The sequence below is a fragment of the Babylonia areolata genome, chromosome 16 (genome assembly GCF_041734735.1).
Source record: "Babylonia areolata isolate BAREFJ2019XMU chromosome 16, ASM4173473v1, whole genome shotgun sequence".
NCBI lineage: Eukaryota > Metazoa > Mollusca > Gastropoda > Neogastropoda > Buccinidae > Babylonia > Babylonia areolata.
In genome coordinates, this window is record NC_134891.1 from 10,470,900 (window position 1) to 10,494,242 (window position 23,343).

General features: G+C 41.6%; 1 protein-coding gene across 1 annotated transcript in view; it reads left to right on the plus strand.

Moving 5' to 3' along the window:
* The window catches only part of LOC143291137 (arf-GAP with SH3 domain, ANK repeat and PH domain-containing protein 2-like), a 117,260-nt gene extending 94,251 nt beyond the window's left edge, over positions 1-23,009 (plus strand). The window contains exons 24-29 of the mRNA XM_076600808.1: positions 10,967-11,347; positions 11,932-11,968; positions 13,144-13,193; positions 14,758-14,831; positions 17,208-17,330; positions 18,790-23,009. Of these exons, the coding sequence (XP_076456923.1) occupies positions 10,967-11,347; positions 11,932-11,968; positions 13,144-13,193; positions 14,758-14,831; positions 17,208-17,330; positions 18,790-18,864 (740 nt within the window). The 3' untranslated portion in view covers positions 18,865-23,009. The remainder of the gene's footprint in view (positions 1-10,966; positions 11,348-11,931; positions 11,969-13,143; positions 13,194-14,757; positions 14,832-17,207; positions 17,331-18,789) is intronic.
* The last annotated feature ends 334 nt before the right edge of the window (positions 23,010-23,343 follow it).

Below are 23,343 nucleotides of genomic sequence, written 5' to 3' on the forward strand. Positions count from 1 at the left end.
CTGTTGTTGTTTTTTGTTGTTGTTTGTTTTACAGTCATGTTTCCTTGTTGAGTACTTGTCTGTTATGTGATAATGCACCAGGTCAGATTTGTGTTAGATGAGTTGATGAAGTTGTTCTTATGTTATCTTATTGGGTTTTTTTTTGTTGTCTTCGCTTTTCTCTTCTTCATATCCTTCTCTTCTCTTCTTCTTCTCCTTCTCTTCTTCTTCTCTTCTCCTTCTCTTCTTCTCTCCTTATCCTTCACTTCTCTTCTCCATATCATTCTCTTCTTCTCTTCTCTTCTCTTCTCCTTCTCTTCTCTTCTCTATATCATTCTCTTCTTCTCTTCTCTTCTCCTTCTCTTCTCTTCTCCTTCTCTCTTCTCCTTCTCTTCTTCTTCTCTTCTCTTCTCCTTCTCTTCCTTTCTCTTCTTCTCATCTCTTCTCTGTATCCTTCTCTTCTCTTCTCTTCTCCATATCATTCTCTTCTTCTCTTCTCCTTCTCTTCTCTTCTCCATCTCCTTCTCTTCCTTTCTCTTCTTCTCATCTCTTCTCCATATCCTTCTCTTCTCCACTTCCTTCTCTTCTCTTCTCCATATCCTTCTCATCTCTTCTCTTCTCTTTTCATCTCTTCTCTTCTCCATATCCTTCTCTCCATATCCTTCTCTTCTCCATATCCTTCTCTTTTCCATATCCTTCTCATCTCTTCTCTTCTCTTCTCATCTCTTCTCCATATCCTTCTCTTCTCTTCTCCATATCCTTCTCTTCTCCACATCCTTCTTTTCTCTTCTCCATATCTTTCTCTTCCCTTCTCTTCTCCATATCCTTCTCTTCTCTTCTTATCTTCTCTTTTCTCTCTTCTCCATATCCTTCTCTTCTCTTCTGCATATCCTTCTCGTCTTCTCTTCTCTTCTCTGTATCCTTCTCTTCCCATCTTCTCATCTCCATATCCTTCTCTTCTCTTCTCCATATCCTTCTCTTCTCTTCTCCATATCCTTCTCTTCTCCACATCCTTCTCTTCTCTTCTCCATATCCTTCTCTTCTCCACATCCTTCTTTTCTCTTCTCCATATCCTTCTCTTCTCATCTTCTCATCTCTTTTCCATATCCTTCTCTTCTTCTCTTCTCTTTTCTCTCTTCTTCTCTTCTCCATATCCTTCTCTTCTCTTCTCCATATCCTTCTCTTCTCTTTTCTCTCTTCTTCTCATCTCCATATCCTTCTCTTCTCCATATCCTTCTCTTCTCTTCTCTTTTCTCTCTTCTTCTCTTCTCTATATCCTTCTCTTCTCTATATCCTTCTCTTCTCTTCTCCATATCCTTCTCTTCTCCGTATCCTTCTCTTCCCATCTTCTCATCTCCATATCCTTCTCTTCTCCATATCCTTCTCTTCTCTTCTGGATGTTGGGTTTGTTGATGAGACTGGTGACCTGGGTTGTTTTTTGACACTGGTGGATCTTTCTTTTGCATCATCCCAGTGATGTTGTAGTTTGAACAGTGTCTGTTCTCTGTGCTATCATTATTATTATTATTATCATTATTGGTAATGATATAGTGAGACATCATTCCATCACTTCCGCTGTATTATACATTATTTGTTTATTATTTTATTTTATTTTATTTATTAATTTTAATTTAATTTTATTTATTTATTTTTTAATTAATGAATTTTTTTTTTCTCAAGGCCTGACTAAGCGCGTTGGGTTACTCTGCTGGTCAGTCATCTGCTTGGCAGATGTGGTGTAGCGTATATGGATTTGTTGGAACGTAGTGACGCCTCTTTGAGCTACTGATACTGATACTGATGGAATGATGTCTCACTTTTTTTTTTGTTTGAATTTGTTCTGTCCTGCTGATTTGTTATTTTTGATGGTAACGAATTGCCGTTTGTGGGTTTTTTGTTTGTTGTTGTTGTTGTTGTGAAGTTATATACTATTCGTTATCTTTGTATGTTTTGACTTTAAAAAAAGTTATGATTGATGGGAGTTTGGATTCTGCATGCTTTGAATTGGATGTGCTACTCCGTGTGGTTTGTGTGTGATTTACTATTCTGATATCTGTATGTTTTGTATTATGTACTATTATATATTTGTGTGTGTGATGTAATATTCTGTATGTTTTGTGTGTGATGTACTGTTGTGTTTGTTTTGTGTGAGGTGTACGATTCTGTATGTTTTGTGTGTGGTTTACTATTGTGTTTGTTTTGTGTGAGGTGTACGATTCTGTATGGTTTGTGTGTGGTGTACTATTGTGTTTGTTTTGTGTGAGGTGTACAATTCTGTATGTTTTGTGTGTAATGTACTGTTCTGTTTGTTTTATGTGTGATGTACTGTTCTAAGTAGTTTCTGATGAACTGTTCTCTGTAGTTTGTGTGATGTACTAGTCCATGTTATATATTTATTGTGTGCATGGTGTACTATACCGTGTGGTTTGTGTGTGATGTACTGTTTTAAATAGTTTCTGATTAACCGTTTTCTGTAGTTTACGTGATGTACTATTCCATGTTATTTGTGTGCATGATGTACTATTCTGTGTGGTTTGTGTGTGAGAGGTCCTGTATGGGTTGTGTGTGGTGTACTGTTATGTATTTTTTGACATTTAGATCATGTTATATTAATTTCTTTTGCAGGCATAAAAATGCCCCTGTGTGTGTGTGTGTGTGTGTGTGTGTGTGAATAATTCATTGTGTATGTATATGTGTGTAAGGGTTGTGTGTGTCTGCGTGCATGCATGCATATCATTGTCCCTTACATGTTTGTTAATGTGGTGGACATAGCATCAGATACTAATTACGCCTTGTGCTTGCCCACTAGATTTACTTACTGACATTGGTGTCATGGTCATGTGCCTTTCATGATTGTTTTGATCTCCGTTTCATAGTGCTGTTTAATCATTACATTACCAGTTCTCTCGTTTTAGCATGGGTCACACCTTTTGTACATTCACCTGTTGATATATATTCATCAAGGACAGGTGTTGTATGTGTTTGCTAGAACATCGGGTCATTTTGTCATATTCATCAACAAGTCTGTTATGTTCCCTATGTAAACTTTTCCCCCAGACAAATACATCCGCTTGTTATATTGTCTTTGTTTTTCTTTTAGAATGAGGTGTGGACTGGTAAATGATGTCTTTGTTGGAAAAAAAAAAAAAAAAAAAAAAAAAGAAAGAAGGAAGGAAAAAAGCATGGATTGTTGAACGGTTTCATTCAATGTTTTGTTCTGTTCTGGGTGTTTTTTTTTCCTTCCCCACAAAAGATAACTATCTGATGGGTAAGCTCATTCTTCTCATCTGTATCGTCCTGTTGGGTGTTCTTGTCGTTCCTGTCCGTGTTCCTTTGCACTGTGGCGTTCCCTATGATCTCATTCTCATACTGTGCCCAGTGTTGTTGTTTTTTTTTTCTCTTTCTCTCTCTCTCTCTGTGTCACTGTGCCCATGGAATTAATGTGGACTGTGTAATGTTTGCTTTGTTCTCGTTTTAATATTGTGTCCAGTCAACGTTGTTGTTGTTGTTGTTTTTTTCTCTGTGTCTGTCTGTTTCAGTATGCACAGATATTCGTGTGGACTGGGGCACTTAATTTGTTCTCATTCTCATGTTGTGCTGAATGTCTCTCTCTCTCTCTCTCCTTCTCTTCTCACTCTCTCCTCTTCTCTCTCTCTCTCTGTCTCTCTCTCTCCTTCTCTTCTCTCTCTCTCTCTCTCCTCTTCTCTCTCTCTCTCTCTCTCTCTCTCCTTCTCTTCTCTTCTCTCTCTCTCTCTCTCTCTCCGTCTCCTTCTCTTCTCTCTCTCCTTCTCTCTCTCTCCTTCTCTTCTCTCTCTCTCTCTCTCCTTCTCTTTTCTCTCTGTGAGTCTCTCTCCTCTTCTCTCTCTCTCTCTCTGTCTCTCTCTGTGTCAGTGTGCCCGTAAAGTTTATGTGGACATACTACTGATCCCTTTGTTCTCATTCTTTTATTGTTCTGAATGTTTGTTTTTCCCTCTGTCAGTGTGCCCATGAAGTTCATGTGGAGTGTATCGTTCACTCTGTTCTCATTCACATATTGTGCTAAATGGTTTTTGTTCTCTCTCTCACTGTGTGTGTGTGTGTGTGTGTGTGTGTGTGTGTGTGTGTGTGTGTGTGTGTGTGTGTGTGTGAGTGCCTAAGAAATTCATGTGGACTGTGACATTCCCCTCTGTTTCTATGTCTTCACGGCCGTGTCGTTCTCTCTCTCTCTCTCTCTCTCTCTGTCGTTGAAGAGACTGTGAACTGTGTGCACTCCCTCCTGCCCCATGTTTGTGTTATGATACTGCTTCTGAACGTCGTTCTGTCTGTTGCTGCTGTGTTGATGACGATAACGTGGACTGCGGCGATTCTTTCCTCCTTTCCCTGTTGTCACGGTGTTGTCCTGCGTCGTTCTTTCTGTGTCATTGTGCTGCTGTATGACCGATTGTTTATTTCCCTGCAATGTAGGCAGCCATATTTTGTTTTCGGGGGTGTGCATCTTATTGACAAATTGAAAGGGAAAATGAGGGAAAAGAGGAAAACCTTGGCTCAGATTTGGCTCAGATTTTCTCGCTTCCTAGTTGGACGCGTTACCTCTAGGCCATCACTCCACATAAACGAACAAACTGACTGATATGTCAATGCAGAAAAACAAGCACAACAAAAACCACAGCAATGAAAAGAACTCAGTCATATTGGAGCACAGGTTGCACGAATGAGGATTGCCGCTACATGCATATGTAGGTGGGAGGTAACGTACCTAAGTGGAGTGATGGCCTAGAGATAACGCGTCCGCCTAGGAAGCGAGAGAATGTGAGCGCGTTGGTTCGAATCACGGCTCAGCCGCCGATATTTTCTCCCCCTCCACCAGACCTTGAGTGGTGGTCTGGACGCTAGTCATTCGGGTTAGACGATAATCAGGTCCTGTGTGCAGCATGCACTTAGTGCACGTAAAAGAACCCACGGCAACAAAAGGGTTGTTCCTGGCAAAATTCTGTAGAAAAATCCGCTTCGATAGGAAAAACACATAAAACTGCACGCAGGAAAAAATACAAAAAAATGGGTGGCGCTGTAGTGTAGCGACGCGCTGTCCTTGGGGACAGCAGCCCAAATTTCACACAGAGAAATCAGATGTGATAAAAAGAAATACAAATACAAATACAAAAATAAGGGAGATCACTAGCAGTAGCTTTTTTATTTTGATATATATATAAAAAATTTTTTTTTTTACTTTCTTCCACTCTGGTGGACAATTATTTTGTATAGGACAGGAATAAAACACCTGCACTGATGGGTCACGGAAAAGTACGTGTAAATCAAATCCCCGCAACGAAACAGAAAATCACAAGGCCAACACTCGGTTTCCTACCTTGGCCCAGTTGTTACTGAACAAGGTACGCTTCTCAGTCTGTCCCTCGGACTCGCTTCCTCCCCTTGGCCTTTCCTATAAATAACCCAGTGGAGGGTTGGCAGGGCACCACAGATGATTTCCAGACCAGTTCTCTCCATAGGTTTCTGTTCAGTTTATAAGAAGAAAAAAAAAGCGTGTCTCTCTGGTCATTGTGTGTGTCGTCATCTCTTGTGATATTGTCGTGGTGCATGCATCATTTCTGGTGAACGTCTCGTCCCAGTGTGTCATGAGACTGAATCCTTACTTTCCCACCTGTGATCTGTGTGGTGAGTATTGCACATCACTGGAGAACCCATGACATCAGACACCTAAGACCTGCATCTCATTTATGGCACATAAACACATAATAGTGACCACAACATCAACGATAATGATACTGATGATACATCAGGTTGATGCCATGTTAACATCCATTACCAAGAACAACATCTGTATATTTGAGAGACAGAAAGAGAGAGAGAGAGAGACAGTAGATAGAAGAATGCTAGAGAAACCATAGACCAAGGGGTGGATGCAACTTGGCAGAGAGAGAGAGAGAGAGAGAGAATGAATGAATGAATGAATGAATCTTTATTTTCCTACGGTGAAGATATTAGCACTTTGGCCGACTTACACATCTGCCGTTGTTCTAAGAGAGAGAGAGAGAGAGAGGACATGAACTAAGACAGACACGCATAAACTACTCAGGTATGCACACGCACACCTGCTTGTACTCACACGCTTGTACAGACCAGTCACAGACAACTGTCATCAGAAGAACTACCTGTTCTACTGACCACATGATCTCACTTGCACACATTCACACATGCATTAAGGGCTAGCCACATGCCTTGCCAGATGGAACCCATGTGAAGTATTCCAGTATTCTCTCATTCTGTCCCCCCTCCCCCCTCCCCCCTCTCTCTCTCTCTGTCTCTTTCTCTCATTCTTTTCTCTCTCTCACTCTCTCTCTCATTCTCTCCTCTGTTTCCCGGATAATGATAACGATGTTTTATTCAGATTAAGTAAAGGGCTTTTGGCCTTAATCAGAATAAATAAAACATCGTTATCGTTATCCGTTATCTCCTCTGTTTCCCTCTTACGCACTCTGTCACTCTTCTCCGTCTCTCTGTACCTGCCTCTCTCTGTCTCGCTCTCTCTTCTTTCTTGTTCACTCTCTTTCTCATCCTCTCCCCTTTCAATCCTTCTTTTCTTTCACGGCCTTCTCTGTCAGTCTGTCCTCTCTGTCTCCCCCTCTCTCTCTTCTTTCACTGCCTTCTCTGTCAGTCTGTCCTCTCTGTCTCCCCCCCTCTCTCTTCTTTCAGTCCTTCTTTTCTTTCACTGCCTTCTCTGTCAGTCTGTCCTCTCTGTCTCCCCCTCTCTCTCTTCTTTCACTGCCTTCTCTGTCAGTCTGTCCTCTCTGTCTCCCCCTCTCTCTCTTCTTTCACTGCCTTCTCTGTCAGTCTGTCCTCTCTGTCTCCCCCTCTCTCTCTTCTTTCACTGCCTTCTGTGTCAGTCTGTCCTCTCTCTCTCCCTCCCTCCCTTTCTCTCTCTCTCTCACTATCTGCCTGTCTCCCTCTTATTTCATCCTCTCTTTGTCAAGTTCTTTCCATCATGACACAACATCTCTGACTTGCAGGTGGTTTCTCCTGTCTGTCTCTGTGTCAGACGGCTCCTCTGTGTTCATGGGTTGTGTCTGTTGAGCCATTCCATCCTCTTGTTTAACCCCTTGACTGCTGACTGATGGTGAAATGACATGAGCGTGGCGTGAACTAGAGCCTGCACAGTTGCTACTTTTCATGCACTTTTGTGTGGTGTCACTGATTTTGCTGAAAGAAAGTAACAGAGTCCCAAGAGGAACAAGTCCTTACAAAAAAACTGGTGAGCTGACATCTTTTTGCTGAACAAAGGAAACGCTGTTCGAAGAGGAATAAATAAGTCCTTATAAAGAATGGTGAGCTGACGTCTTTTTGCTGAATGAAAGTAATGCAGTCCGAAAAGAAAGAAAACCTTATAAAGAATGGCGAATTGACATCCTTACGCTGAACAAAAGTAAATGCAACACCCCCCACCCCCACCCCCCCAAAAAAAAAGTCCTTATAAAGATTGGTGAACTGAAATCCTTTAGCTGAACAAAACGCAGTCCCAAAAGAAATAAGTCCTCGTAAATATTGGTGAACTGACATCCTGACCTGTAATACCAGTTTTATCGCATTGAAATGAGAGCCCTTCTTCACCGACAGTGGGGCTTATCAGCAGGCAACAAGGGATTAAATAACCATCGTGTAGCCTGTATCTTCGTCTGCATGAAACGTCTTTCTCATTGTCACTGTTGTTGTTTTTTTCTTTCTCTGTCTCCGCGTCTTGTTTCACCTTTCTGTCAAGTATCATCATCTTCAGTTGGATTATTGATGATGAGCCAGTGTCTGTGTTGCAGTCAGAGAAAAAAAAACCATGGCTTGGGATAGACTTGACGAATGAAGTATTAGTTAACAAGACATCAGGGATTTAGTGGGGTCATGATGTTACGCTAACTTTCTACCCTTCCCCCAGTGGGATGGGAATGGGGGGGGTCTGATAGTGAATGGTGTAAGAGGGGTATGAGGATAGGGGCGTGGGGGTTGCAATGCCTTGTGTGCTGCCTTGCTTTCTTGCACACATTGTCACCAATGGATGAATGAGAGGTATATCACTGATATAGTTATGAGATCATCTGATATGAAGAATTATTTTCACTGTCAAATTCATCATTTGATATACTAATATACATCATTATATTGGGGAAAAAACAACAAAAGAAACAAACATATGTATATGATTTTTTTTTTTCCTCATTTAATACCAGCTTACATGTCATTCATTTGATCATTTTTGTGAGTTCTTTACATCACTTAATGGTTTGCTTGATATATGAAAAGTATGATATTGCTGTGCTTGGACATTTTCATTTGTTTTATTTACTTTCAACTTTTGTTTTTAATTTTCATATATTTTGTTTGTGATTGGGATAATAAAAAACAAAACAAACAAAAAACAACAGTGGGCTAACAAACTACTAAAGTTATGAGGTAATTGTGTTTCTGACATCCTGGAATAAAAGAAGAAAATTCAAAGACAGATATTACATGTATTCTTACTTCATTATTTATTCCATGATAACAGGGAAGTCTGCGGGTAATATTTGACATTGATGGGTTGTGTTATTCTGTGAAGCTGCTTCTTCTTCTTCTTCTTCTTCATTCATAGGCTGCAACTCCCACGTTCACTTGTATGTATACGTGTGGGCTTTTACGTGTGTGACCGTTTTTACCTCGCCATGTAGGCAGCCATACTCCGTTTTTAGGGGTGTGCATGCTGGGTATGTTCTTGTTTCCATAACCCACCGAACGCAGACATGGATTACAGAATCTTCGACGTGCGTATTTGATCTTCTGCGTGTGTATACACATGAAGGGGGTTCAGGCTCAAGCAGGTCTGCACATACGTTGACCTGGGAGATCGGAAAAATCTCCACCCTTTAACCCACCAGGTGCTGTTACTGAGATTTGAACCCGGGACCCTCAGATTGAAAGTCCAACTTTTTAACCATTCAGCTATTGCGCCCGTCGTTCTAGAAAGCAGATGTGAAGTATTTATTGTCATGACACTAAAGAGTCCTGTACATCTTCGGAAAAAGGGAGGAGTGAGAGAAGAATTTAGTTAAATACGTAATTTCATCCCTTTTTTTGATCAAACGGCATGGAATATTAATGAGATTCTTTGATCTTTAGCCACATTGCTGGTTTTTTTTGTTTTTGTTGTTGTATTTGGTGGGTGTTGAAGTGTTTAGGGGTGGTGGTGGTGGATTAAAAAATTTTTTTTTTAACCTATTTCAACCCAATGGCATATTTTCATCATGGCGTTGTCATCCCTTGAGCCTGTGGTTTTCCTTTTTTTGTACTTTTTTTCCCCTTCCTTATTCACTTAACACCCCATCATGGTGTCATGGTAGGTTCTGGATTCATATCAAATCTTTCTTTTGTTTATTTTTATTTTATTATTATTATTTTATTTATTTGTTTTTTTGCCTTTTCTCTCTCCTCATTTTGATTAAATTCTGAAGGTTTACTGAACGTTCTTCTGGTTTTCATGGTGATTTTCCGTGATGCGGAGTTAAATTCTTTTTATTTGCTTTATTTTACTTATGATATCTCTTTTCTGGTTGATCCTTATGTTAGAGTAATGGGAATGTTTGGATTTTGAATCTTGTTGTACATTTTTGTAGAGGGACATCATGGGAAGATTTCCAGGTTCACAACAAAAAAGATATTGCATTATATTGTATTGTACAGTATTATTCATTTCGCAGCCTTTGTATTATGCTGTATTATCTCCTAGTCACAGTAGATTTGATCACTGTATAATCCAGGGCCACTTTCCCCCACCCTTTTCTGTTTGCATGCATTCTTGTCTGGCAATGATTTTTTTTTCATTTTATTTATTTATTTATTTTTAAGGAAAAAGACTACAGAAATGCTAGGGACAACCCCCTTCTTGCTGTAACTAATTTTATGTCTTAAGTGCATGGTGCACACTCAGTAATTTCATTTATCCTCCCATCTGAAAGACTGGTGACCAGAGCACCACTCAAGATCCAGTTGAGGGGCAGAAATTTTTCTTTTTACCTGCTTGTGTGATCTGAACGTGGAACTCTCATTTTCATAATCACTTGCTCTCTCTGTAAGACTGCCAACCACTGTGCTGGATCAGTGTGTGGAAACAGCTTTGTTCAGTCAATTCTTGCGCTGGGAAGGTCTCCCTCTGTAGATAAACAAACTGATCGTAGTATTCTGTTCCATGAATTGTTTGTGCTGGAAAGTCTTCCTGTAGATAAACATATCTTCAGCGTCCTGTTCCATGAATTGTTTGTGCTGGAAAGTCTTCCTGTAGACAGACATATCTTCAGTGTCCTGTTTCATGAATTGTTCGTGCTTGAAAGTCTTCCTATAGATAAACATATCTTCAGTGTCCTGTTCCATGAATTGTTCATGCTTGAAAGTCTTCCTATAGATAAACATATCTTCAGTGTCCTGTTCCATGAATTGTTTGTACTGAAAAGTCTTCCTGTAGATAAGCATACCTTCAGTGTCCTGTTCCATGAATTGTTTGTACTGAAAAGTCTTCCTGTAGATAAACATATCTTCAGTGTCCTGTTCCATGAATTGTTCGTGCTTGAAAGTCTTCCTATATATAGATAAACTTATCTTCAGTGTCCTGTTCCATCAATTGTTCTTGCTGAAAAGTCTTCCTGTAGATAAACATACCTTCAGTGTCCTGTTCCATGAATTGTTCTTGCTGAAAAGTCTTCCTGTAGATAAACATACCTTCATTGTCCTGCTTCATGAACTTTTGTGCTGTAAATTTCTCCCTCCATAGATAAAGAGACTGACCCTCAGTGTTTTGTTCCATGAATTTTGGTGGTGAAAGTTCCCCCTCCGTGGATAGACAAACTAACCCCGCAGTGTTCTGCTCCATGAATTACTGTTCTGGAAAGTTTCTCCCATTCCATAGATAAAAAAAAAAACAAAAACCAAACAGCCTGATCCTCATCCTGGCGGGTGCGCGCGTGCATGTGTTTTGCAGTCCCCGGGTTCAACGCTCCACCAATCGGAGGCGGGCCCACCACCACCGCCACCACCACCACGACCGGTGCTGCCGCCCCGCCCGGACAGAACGGCCGCAACAGCCCTACCTCAGCTCCGCCCACGGCTGTCCACGGCCACGCCCCCTATGCCGACGCCAACCCCCACCCCCCTGTGACCGGCGCCAAGCCCGTGCTGCCCCCCCTGCCCCCTCGCTGCAAGAAGCCCCCTCCGCCCCCGCCCCCAGTGACCTCGGGTCACGTCAGGAACCGCTCGGAGCCGGACGCCTCCCACCTGATCCACAAGAGGACGGGGTCTGAACCTCCGCCCCATCCCACCAGCCTGTCGGAGTTCCGAAACACCAAGAGCATGATGCCCCCTGGTAAATTGGTGGTGGTGTGTGTGGGAGGGGTGGGTGGCTGGGTGGGTGGGTTGGTGGGTGTGTGTATGTGTGTGGGTAAGAGGGAGACTGTGGACTGGTTGTGCGTGTGTAGGGATGTGGTGTGGAGGGGGAGGGGGGAAGGGGGGGGGGTTCATGGGGGTTGTATGGAATGAGTTTGGTGTGTGTGGGTGTGATATACTGTGTGTATATAGTGTGTGTGTTTGTGTGTGTGTGTGTAGGGGGGGCGGAGGGTTGGGTGTGTGTGCTTGTATATGTGTGAGTCTATCCGTGTTCATGGATACATGTTTGTGTGTGTATGTGGTTGCAGTTATTCATATATTTCAGTCTCTGCGTGCAATTGTTTTTTGATGTGGGGTGTGTTGTGGGAATATGTTATATATTTTGTCAGAGTTGGTGCACGTGTGTGTGTGTGCGTGGCGCGCGCAGAGAGAGAGAGAGAGAGAGAGAGAGTGGGGGGTGTGGGGTGGGGGGGAGTGTTAAGAACGTGGAATTGCTAAGTGAATAAAGTTACAGTCATGATGTCAACTGTTGTTTTGAAAAAAAAAACTGTTTTCTATGTTCAGCAACAGCCATCGGATTTGCAGGCGCAGTCGCTCAAGGGTATGTGTACCAACTGTTTTATATTTATTCATTTATTTTTACTGTGTGTGTCACTGTGTGTGTCCTGTGTTGTGTTTGCGTATTTGTGTTGTGTATGTGTGTGTGTGTGTGTGTTTTTTGTTTTTGTTGTGTGTGTGTGTGTGTGTGTGTGTGTGTGTGTGTGTGTGTGTGTTGTGATGTGTGTCTTTTTTGTGTTGTATTTGTGTTTGTGATGTTATGTGCATGCTTACATGTATGTATTTAAGTGTGTGTGTGTGTGTGTGTGCGTACGCATGTGTGTGTATCTGAGCGTGTATCTGAATCCGCGAGGATGTCTCTTTTCATTGACACAACACAGTTAAGAGAGAGAGAGAGAGATCCGGCCTTGTCTTAGCTTCTTGTTGTGTATGTGAAAGAGTGTGTGCGTGTAGTGAGTGTGAGGACTGCCATGGTGTGTGAGGCATTGACGTGATGCTGCCAGTGTCATTGGTTTTGAGCTGTGATCTGCATTGAGATGTTGCCTTCTTTCTGGGAGAAACTGCTGTGAACATCAGGATTTGTATTCTGGCGTTTATTTTTTTACGGTCAGAATGTCTGGGTTTTTTTCTCTCTCTTTTTTTTAATTTTTTAGTTTCTCTGCCCCTCCTCCCTCCACCCTCTCTTTCTACACACAGACACAGACACACACACACACACACACACACACACACACACACACACACACTTACACACACACACACACACACACACACACACACACTTACATGCAAACACACACACAAACACACACACACACACACACACACTTACACACACACACACACACACACACACATACATACACTTACATGCACTTACATGCAAACACACACACACACACACACACACACACACACACACACACACACACACACACACACACACTCACTCACTCACTCACTCACTCACACAAACACACACACACACACACACACACACACACACACACACTCACACACACTCACATACACACTCTCTCTTTCTTCTTCTCTCTCTCTCTTTTTCTCTCTCTCACACACACACTTGTGTAGACATGCGCACACACAGACATATGCATACATGCACACACACACATGTGCACACAAACACACATGCAAGCATGCATGCACACATATACACACATTTATAAATCATCTTGTCATTATCTGTGTCACCAGGGATAGGAATGGACCGGGAAGGACGTTCAAACGATCCACCTCCACACAAGGTACGTCTGTGATTTATTTGATTTTTTTCATATTTTGATGACTCATTTTTTGTGCACTCTTAACAATAATAATAATAATGGATACTTATATAGCACACTATCCAGAAATCTGCTCTAGGTGCTTTATAAAAACGCTTTGTTAACATAAAACATTACATCTATGTTACATACACACACCAAAATATGACCACACACACACACACACACACACACACACACACACACACTGCATACATACATTTTAACAAAACATGTGTATCTAACAGCTACCCTAACACATACACACACATAGGCAGGCACATACTTACATAAACACACACACACACACACACACACACTGCATACATACATTTTAACAAAACATGTGTATCTAACAGCTACCCTAACACATACACACACATAGGCAGGCACATACTTACATAAACACACACACACACAGTACACATTCATATACATGCATGTAGTTATGTACACATACATATGTATACATACATAGTCAAGCACAGCTAACACAAAGGAAGTGGACCTGCCACAATTGAACTTACTGCTGAGGGAAAAGGTGAGTTTTGAGATGAGATTTAAAAGATGATTTTTTTGTAATAATTCTTTCCCTATTTTGATGTTTTGTGCTGTTGTTCGGGGTTTTGGGAGGTAGAGTGCAATATAGGTATGCTTTATTATTCTTATTACAATTATTGTTACAATTACACATACTGCTACTACAATTAAAGCCTGAACCGGACTATAAATGGCGGGCGATTTGAATCAAGCCAGTTTCTCACCAGAGTCTGACACTGTGACGTCGGTGAAGGTTTATTCAAAATAAAAGCCTAATAAAGCTACGGTTTGGCTTCATTTATGGCAGAGAGCGAGATTTGCCTAGCAGCTTCCAATCTAGACCTGAATTGACTTTGGAAAGTACAAAATGTGTCAGCTACACGTAATACAAAATTTGAATGCAGAGAAAAGGGGCGGAGCTAGAGCCGTTTGTGTTTGCGCTAGACGTGTCTGTCAGATAAAAATAGCACCAGTACGTGGTACTGTCCGGTGAGAATTGGAAAGCATGCAGACAGCCCCTCGACGTTGGCAACCGTAAACGACCACATTGTTTGCAAAACATGCAAACGGAGAGAAATGTGACGATCTACTAACCTACCGGACACGTGCTCGCGCTTTTTATAGATAAACTCCACCCCTTTCCCTTTTATGGATAGGTTCTAGTGCGCATGCGCAACCGAAACCTTGCTCTCGGGAGTTAAGACTTTAACACAACAACAGAGTGCATTATAGGTATGCTTTATTATTCTTATACTTACTACAATTGATATTACAATTACAATTACGACCACAACAGTGAACACAACTACAACAACTACTACTACCATCACCATAACCACCACCACCAACTATGATGACAATAACATTGACGACGACTACAACTATAACTACTAAGTTTACTCCGACAATGACTGTGACAGCTACTACTACTTCTACGACTACTACTGCTGCTATCTTTCTTAAAGATGGAAAACTGCAGCTGTGATGTGTGCGTGTGTTATAACAGAGGAAAGACCAAGGTCGGACTCGCAGCCAGAAATTTCCCACACTGCTTTCCCGGTTCCACCGCAACGAACAAAGGTGAGAGGTCTGGTTCTCTGTGGGCTGTGTACACTTTCCCCCTGTGACTCTTATGTTAGTCGTTTGTGATGTCAGTCATTGGAATAAGTGTATTGTCAATTTCTCGCCAAAAGCGTAATGCCAATTTTCTCTGTAACTGTAATTTCAGTAGCCACCTTGATTGTGATGTCGGCTTTCAACATAAGTGTAATGTCATTTCTTTCCATAAGTGTTATGTGAGTTAACTGTGATGTCCACTTTCACCGTAAGTGATATAATTTATTGCCATAATTGTTATGTCAGTTTGCATTCACAGATAGATTCATGAGCATCCTCCCCCCCACCCCACCACCACCCTCCCCCCATCCCCCAGCTGGATGACAACGATGGTCATCATCAATCTCGATGGACACACACCACCAATGATGATAATGATGATATGACGCTGATTGTTCCTGCAAACACTTGACAGCGGTTGACATCTCTGCATACGTTACATACATAATGATGATATGACGCTGATTGTTCCTATAAACGCTTCACAGGGGTTGACATCTCTGCATACATTACATACATAATGATGATATGACGCTGATTGTTCCTACAAACACTTGACAGCGGTTGACATCTCTGCATACGTTACATACATAATGATGATATGACGCTGATTGTTCCTATAAACGCTTCACAGGGGTTGACATCTCTGCATACATTACATACGTAATGATGATAATAATGATATGACGCTGATTGTTCCTACAAACGCTTGACAGGGGTTGACATCTCTGCATACATTACATACGTAATGATGATAATGATGATATGACGCTGATTGTTCCTGCAAACACTTGACAGCGGTTGACATCTCTGCATACATTACATACGTAATGATGATAATAATGATATGACGCTGATTGTTTCTACAAACACTTGACAGCGGTTGACATCTCTGCATACATTACATACGTAATGATGATAATGATGATATGACGCTGATTGTTCCAACAAACACTTGACAGCGGTTGACATCTCTGCATACATACGTAATGATGATATGATGATATGACGCTGATTGTTCCTACAAACACTTGACAGCGGTTGACATCTCTGCATACATTACATACGTAATGATGATAATGATGATATGATGCTGATTGTTCCTACAAACACTTGACAGCGGTTGACATCTCTGCATACATTACATACGTGATGATGATAATGATGATATGACGCTGATTGTTCCTACAAACACTTGACAGCGGTTGACATCTCTGCATACATTACATAGGTAATGATGATAATAATGATATGACGCTGATTGTTCCTACAAACACTTGACTGCGGTTGACATCTCTGCATACATTCGTAATGATGATATGATGATATAACGCTGATTGTTCCTACAAACACTTGACAGCGGTTGACATCTCTGCATACATACGTAATGATGATTATGATGATATGATGCTGATTGTTCCTGCAAACACTTGACAGTGGTTGACATCTCTGCATACATACGTAATGATGATAATGATGATATGACGATGATTGTTCCTGCAAACACTTGACAGTGGTTGACATCTCTGCATACATTACATACGTTATGATGATGGTATGATGCTGATTGTTCCTACAAACACTTGACAGCGGCTGACATCTCTGCATAAATTACATACGTAATGATAATGATGATATGACGCTGATTGTTCCTACAAACACTTGACAGCGGTTGACATCTATGCATACATTACATACGTAATGATGATGATGATATGACACTGATTGTTCCTACAAACACTTGACAGCGGTTGACATCTCTGCATACATTACATACGTAACGATGATAATGATGATATGACGCTGATTGTTCCTACAAACGCTTGACAGGGGTTGACATCTCTGCATACATTACATACGTAATGATGATAATAATGATATGACGCTGATTGTTCCTACAAACACTTGACAGCGGTTGACATCTCTGCATAAATTACATACGTAATGATGATGATGATGATATGACGCTGATTGTTCCTATAAACGCTTGACAGGGGTTGACATCTCTGCATACATTACATATGTAATGATGATAATAATGATATGACGCTGATTGTTCCTACAAACACTTGACAGCGGTTGACATCTCTGCATACATTCGTAATGATGATATGATGATATAACGCTGATTGTTCCTACAAACACTTGACAGCGGTTGACATCTCTGCATACATTACATACGTAATGATGATAATGATGATATGACGCTGATTGTTCCTGCAAACACTTGACAGCGGTTGACATCTCTGCATACATACGTAATGATGATATGACGATAAAAAAGAAAGGAAAGGAAGGAGAAGAAGAACAGACATTCATGAGGACGCTGTTGTTGACCAGATGAAGAAGGGACGGCGACGCTGCAAGGCGCTGTACGATTGCGAGGCAGACAACGACGATGAGCTGACCTTCAAGGAAGGGGAGATCATCATCATTCTGGAAGAGGTCGAAGAGGAGTGGTGGGTCAGTATCGCTCGGCAGTGGGGGTGGTGTGGAGGTGGTGTGGGGTTGGTGTGTGTGTGTGTGTGGGAGGGAGGGGGTGGGGGGGGGCGGGTTGTGAGTGTGTGTGATGGGGACGTCTGATGTGGGGATGAGTGTGTATGTTTTGAGATAGCGATTGTGTGTTTATATATTCTATGGATGTGTGTTTGTATAATTAATTATTTTATGTGTGTGTGTGTTGGTTGTATTTCATTTTGTGTTTGAAGATATGCATTTTGAAGCATACGTGTGTGTTTGTATGTTGGGTTTTTTTGTGTGTTTGTTTATTTTATGTTTGCCAGTTGGTTGTATTTGTGTATGAAGATGTGTTTGTGTGTGTGTTTTTTTGTGTTCTTTTTTGTGAATGTATTTTATGTTTGTGCATGTGTGTTGGTTGTATTTGTGTTTTAGATTTATATATGTAGGGGTGGGTTGTGGGGAAGGTCGTGAGAGGAGTGTGTGTATGTGTGAATTTGTATATGTACATGTGTTGAATTTCTTTGTGTATGCAAATGTGTTTGATGAATCATGTAAGTGTGTGTGTGTGTGTATCAGGCTGACGGTGTGTTGTTTGTGGTGTGCACCCGGAGGGAGATGTGTTATATGTGTTGGACATGTGTCATGCTGACACAGTGTGTTGTGCGTGATGTGTACCAGGAGGGAGATGTGTTATGTGAATTTGACATGTGTCATGTTGCCACAGTGTATTGTGTGTGGTGTGTACCAGAAGGGAGATGTGTTTTGTGTCCTGGACATATGTCATGCTGACACGGTGTGTTGTGTGTGGTGTGTATCAGGAGGGAGATGTGTTATGTGTGTTGGACATGTGTCATGCTGACACCATGTGTTGTGTGTGGTGTGTACCAGGAGGGATATGTGTTTTGTGTCCTGGACATATGGCATGCTGACACGGTGTGTTGTGTGTGGTGTGTACCAGGAGGGAGATGTGTTATGTGTGTTGGATGTGTGTCATTCTGACACGGTGTGTTTTGTGTGTGGTGTGTACCAGGAGGGAGATGTGTTTATGTGTGTTGGATGTGTGTCATTCTGACACGGTGTGTTTTGTGTGTGGTGTGTACCAGGAGGGAGAGGTGTTTATGTGTGTTGGATGTGTGTCATTCTGACACGGTGTGTTTTGTGTGTGGTGTGTACCAGGAGGGAGATGTGTTTATGTGTGTTGGATGTGTGTCATTCTGACACGGTGTGTTGTGTGTGGTGTGTACCAGGAGGGAGATGTGTTATGTGTGTTGGATGTGTGTCATTCTGACACGGTGTGTTGTGTGTGGTGTGTACCAGGAGGGAGATGTGTTTATGTGTGTTGGATGCGTGTCATTCTGACACGGTGTGTTTTGTGTGTGGTGTGTACCAGGAGGGAGATGTGTTTATGTGTGTTGGATGTGTGTCATTCTGACACGGTGTGTTTGTGTGTGGTGTGTACCAGGAGGGAGAGGTGGAGAACAACCCCAAGCGGCGTGGCTTGTTCCCCACCAGCTTTGTGGAGATGCTCAACGACTGATCCGGGTCTTCCACTTCCCTCCCCTTGCCCCCCCACTCCCCCTACCCCTCTAGGGGCCAGGTGCTGCCACCTGACAGCCGTGTGTTCAGGTCTAGTAAGGGGACATGATCCACAGCCACCAGGACTGACGGCCCTTGCTGTTGAAGTGTGGTTGGTGTGTGTTGAAGCTGGCTGGGGTGCGAAGTGGCAAGACGTAATGATGACAATGACGACGACGATGACGACGACGAAGATGATGATAACAGCAACATCCCAAGCCATCCATGAGCAGTTGTGTGTATGTGTGATGTGTGTGTGTGTGCGCGTGCGTGTGTGCGTGTGCGTGTGTGTGTGTGGACGCTTGTGTGGGCACGCACCAAATGCACCAAGCCATCCATGAGTGATGCGCATTTGTTTAGCGAGAGAGAGGGGGAGAGAGAGAGAGAAAGAGAGAGAGAGTGTGTTTGCATGAGAAAGAGAGAGAGACTTGTCACAATTCCTGTGAAATGCTCAGTAAGTGACTGCAGCTCTGACAAATCCATAAAACCACATAAAATTTTTCTTTCTTTTCTTTTTTTTGTTTTTTAACTTGTCTGTCATGTAGTGTGGGAACATTATGCTCCTCCCTCCCCCTACCCCCACTGTGCTCCCTCCTTCCCCTTTCCCCACTGTTTGGTGTCTGTACAGCATGCGTTTGTTTACCCATAGACCTGTGTTCGTTTCCGTCAGCTGTTTCCAATATAACCTCCAGCGTTAGTCTAATCACAACAACGCAGTCTGCGCAAACAATCTTTCCATCCATGAGGTTCATGTATTGTTCAGTGTAAGATTAGCAGTGCTGTCCAGTTTCCTTTAACCTAGTTATCAGGATGTCATCTCTGTGAGGTAGCTGGAGCAAGTGATGTATTTCTTTGTGTGTGTTGTTGTCTGGCCCAAAAGGGGCCACGGTTCCAATACTGCTCTTCATAGACATAGGCTGTTGTGCAGCCGTTATCAAAACGAATGCTGGAATGTTGTACCAGGGTATGATTGTGTTTCTGTAGGAGTCTTGTTTGCAGAAGCTTAGCTGAGGTTATAGATCATTGGAAAGAGTTGGCTTGATGTGTTGCGATGATGATGTCTTAAATGTTGAATGTTGGTTCCTTGAAAGGTCTGTGGCTTAGGTCCTGGCCCTCGCTGTTAGAGATTCCTCCGCTGTGTGTTAGGTTTCAGACTGCGTCAGGTTTTTTGCCACTGGCAACAGCAGTGACTTGTACAGTATGGAGTAACTGTTTCTTTTTTTTAGTAGTATGCTTTTTTTTTTTTTTTTTTTAATGTAAATGAAACTGGTTTTTTGAGTGTAGAATATGTGTGGGACTTTTGACATGGCTGCAAAGTGATGACTGCAGTGGGAAAGGAGAGCTGTGCGACTTGACTGGGTGGGAGTTTGACGACCTATGGGATGACGTCCTTAACGTCAAGTTGTTCAGGGCTGGGGGTCTTGGCCCAGGATGTGTATGGACAGGGGGAGGCTTCATCGCCTGGCAGGGGAGGGGTGGCTGTGGCGGCCTACCTGCACTGCGGAGCCAGGGAAGACGGTGGTGAACAAGCGTTACGGACAGGAAATACAGTGCGGTGGTGACTATGGTGACTGGTGTGGGTTGCGTCGTTTGACACGTCTGTTGTTGACAGACATGCCACACCACCCCAGAGCATGATTGGTCATGGCTGGTCTCTCCCTGGACTGTGAGCAGTGTGAGTGATGTCATTATGAACATTACTATTATTATTATTATTATTATCAATACTGTCTTTTTGAAATATAATTTTCTGTGGGTTTTTTTTGTGAGGATTTTCTCCTTTTTTTGTGGTACCAGCTTTGTTGCATGTGTGGTATTTTGCTCAAGAGATTTTTGTGCTGGCGTGTGTGAGGTCAGACGATGTGTGTGAAGAGAAGACCACAGTGTGTTACTGTGGCAAAGAGTGTGTGGTATACTTGCGCTTCTTTGAGAGTCAGAGGTGGAGACTTGTGCATAAGGCTCTGTGGGATTTGTTGAAGCCGTGGGTGTGTAAAACAGTGTGCATGTGGTGCACCCTGTTTTGGAATGGTATGAGGAGTGGGGGGGGGAGAGTCATTGTGACCTAGTTCATCTCCTGTGGACTTAGTTTGGAAGGGAGGCAGGAGGAATGGATGTTGGCCTAGGACAGAGCCAGGTAGTGCAGTTCTTTTCGGAACCAGCGGAATTGTCTTGCAACTGTTCAGCACACAGCATCTTCTCCTGTCAGCCTCAGTTGCGATGATTGTGTTGTGTGAGTTTGAGGAATGTTTGATGATTGTGTTGTGTGAGTTTGGGGAATGTTTGATGATTGTGTTGTGTGAGTTTGAGGAATGTTTGATGATTGTGTTGTGTGAGTTTGAGGAATGTTTGTTGTGTGAGTTTGAGGAATGTTTGATGATTGTGTTGTGTGAGTTTGGGGAATGTTTGATTTGATGATTGTGTTGTGTGAGTTTGAGGAATGTTTGATGATTGTGTGAGTTTGAGGAATGTTTGATGATTGTATGAGTTTGAGGAATGTTTGATGATTGTGTTATGCGAGTTTGATGATAGTTATGTGAGTTTGATGATTGTTATGTGAGTTTGAGGATTGTGTTGTGTGAGTTTGAGGAATGTTTGAGGATTGTGTTCTAGAAATTTGAGGAATGTTTTATGAATTTGTTGTGTGAGTTTTAAGGATGTTGAGCAATGGTGAGGAATATTGAATAAATGTATTCTGTGTGATTAGCTTCCTGTTTAGAAAACGCATCCCTTTCTTTTCTTTTGGGGGGGAGGGGGGGAAGGGTGTTCTGGTGAAACAAAATGTATGGGTTTGTAAGAATTGTTTTTTTTTGTTGTTGTCATTTTACAACTGCAGTTATTTCATAGTGGGTTATTCCCTCACTTCAACAGACTGATCAATATGTATATTATTTATTATCTATTATCAGCTAGATATTCTGAATGCAATCTGTTTGACCTCTTATTTGTTTGGTGGCTATGGGACTTTGTTATTTAATCAATCGTTTTTGTCATCTTCTCTGCATTTCTGATATGTACCGCTAATCTTGATGGCAGAAGCAGCATTTGGAAATTGAATTCACTGCAAACTCGTTTTTTTTTTTTTCAAGTGATGCAGAAAACCTGCCCTAAAGAGGTCCTGTCTTTGACTAAAGTAATATCTATCAGTATTTTCATTGATACTCAATCACTGATGAACAAGCATCAAAATGGGATTTTTAAAGTTTTTTCTTAAAAATATATTTTTTTTTACTGATACTCTTCTTGTTTTTTCTAGCATGATTATTCGTATTCGTTTGATTTGAAAAAAAAAAAAAAAAATCATTATACTGGATGATACGTTTTATGAGAAAAAAAGGTCACAACATCCTGCAGGAGAATGATGCCATTTGAGGACAGCGCATTGTGAAGATGTTGCCAAAATGTTGACAAGTGTGTGTAGTTGTAGCTTTTGGAGTGTAGAGGTATGGGTGCAGCTGTGCATAGGGATGTAGTTTCAGTGTGACCACAGTGTAGATACACGTGTGTGTGTCTGTGTCTGTGTGTGTTTGTGTGTATGAATGTTGACTGAACAGTTTTCAGCTGAGTTTGCCTCGACGATTAAAGTGAGGTTTACAGCTCTTGTTAATACTGACCATGGAAGACTTACGAATCCCTTCCACATTGAATAAAAAGTGTTAAAAAGCATACAAACAAACAGTATCCCATCCCGTCTATGTGTCAAAAAAAAGGTATGAATCAAAACCAACATTAGGTAGAAAAGATAATGCAGTAAATCAGTTAAACAAGATCATTGGTTATTTGAAAAAAAAAAAAAAAAAGATGTGAGCAGTATCAGATGTGTTGATAAGGAATGCAGTAAATCAGTTAAAAAAGATCATTGGTTATTAAGAAGAAGAACAAAAAAATCTAAATTGAAATGGATGTTAGCAATATCAGATGTGTAAATATCAACATTGCAACAAAAACGAAACTTTAAAAAAAAAAAGACAAAAAAAAAGAAAAGAAAAAAACGAAAAGCAGAAGGAGAACACCCAAAACAACAACAACAACAACAACAAATTAATTGTGTGCTTTGTATGACATATCTCTCCCATCTTCACCAGACAAGGAATTTACAGTGTTTGTATTTGATGGCAGTGATATTATTCAGTGTAGGGGGAGATCTTGTCTTTGTTTTATTTTTCCTTGAAGGAAATATGGTAAGATGGGATGCACACTCAGGGAAAACATGGTAAGATGGGATGCCCAACAGCGTACTAGCTGCCCACACTGCAGTGTTCTGTGCCAGCGTTGTTGTGCAGCATATATGGATGTGCCCGCACGCTCTGACACCTTCTTGAAACTGAAACTGTCAGCATGGTCAGGAAGGTCTAACTAACGGTAGACATATTTTGATTCACCTTTTTATTACCTTTTTAAAAAAAAAAATAACTGTTTATCATGTTTTTAATCAGGTGATCGG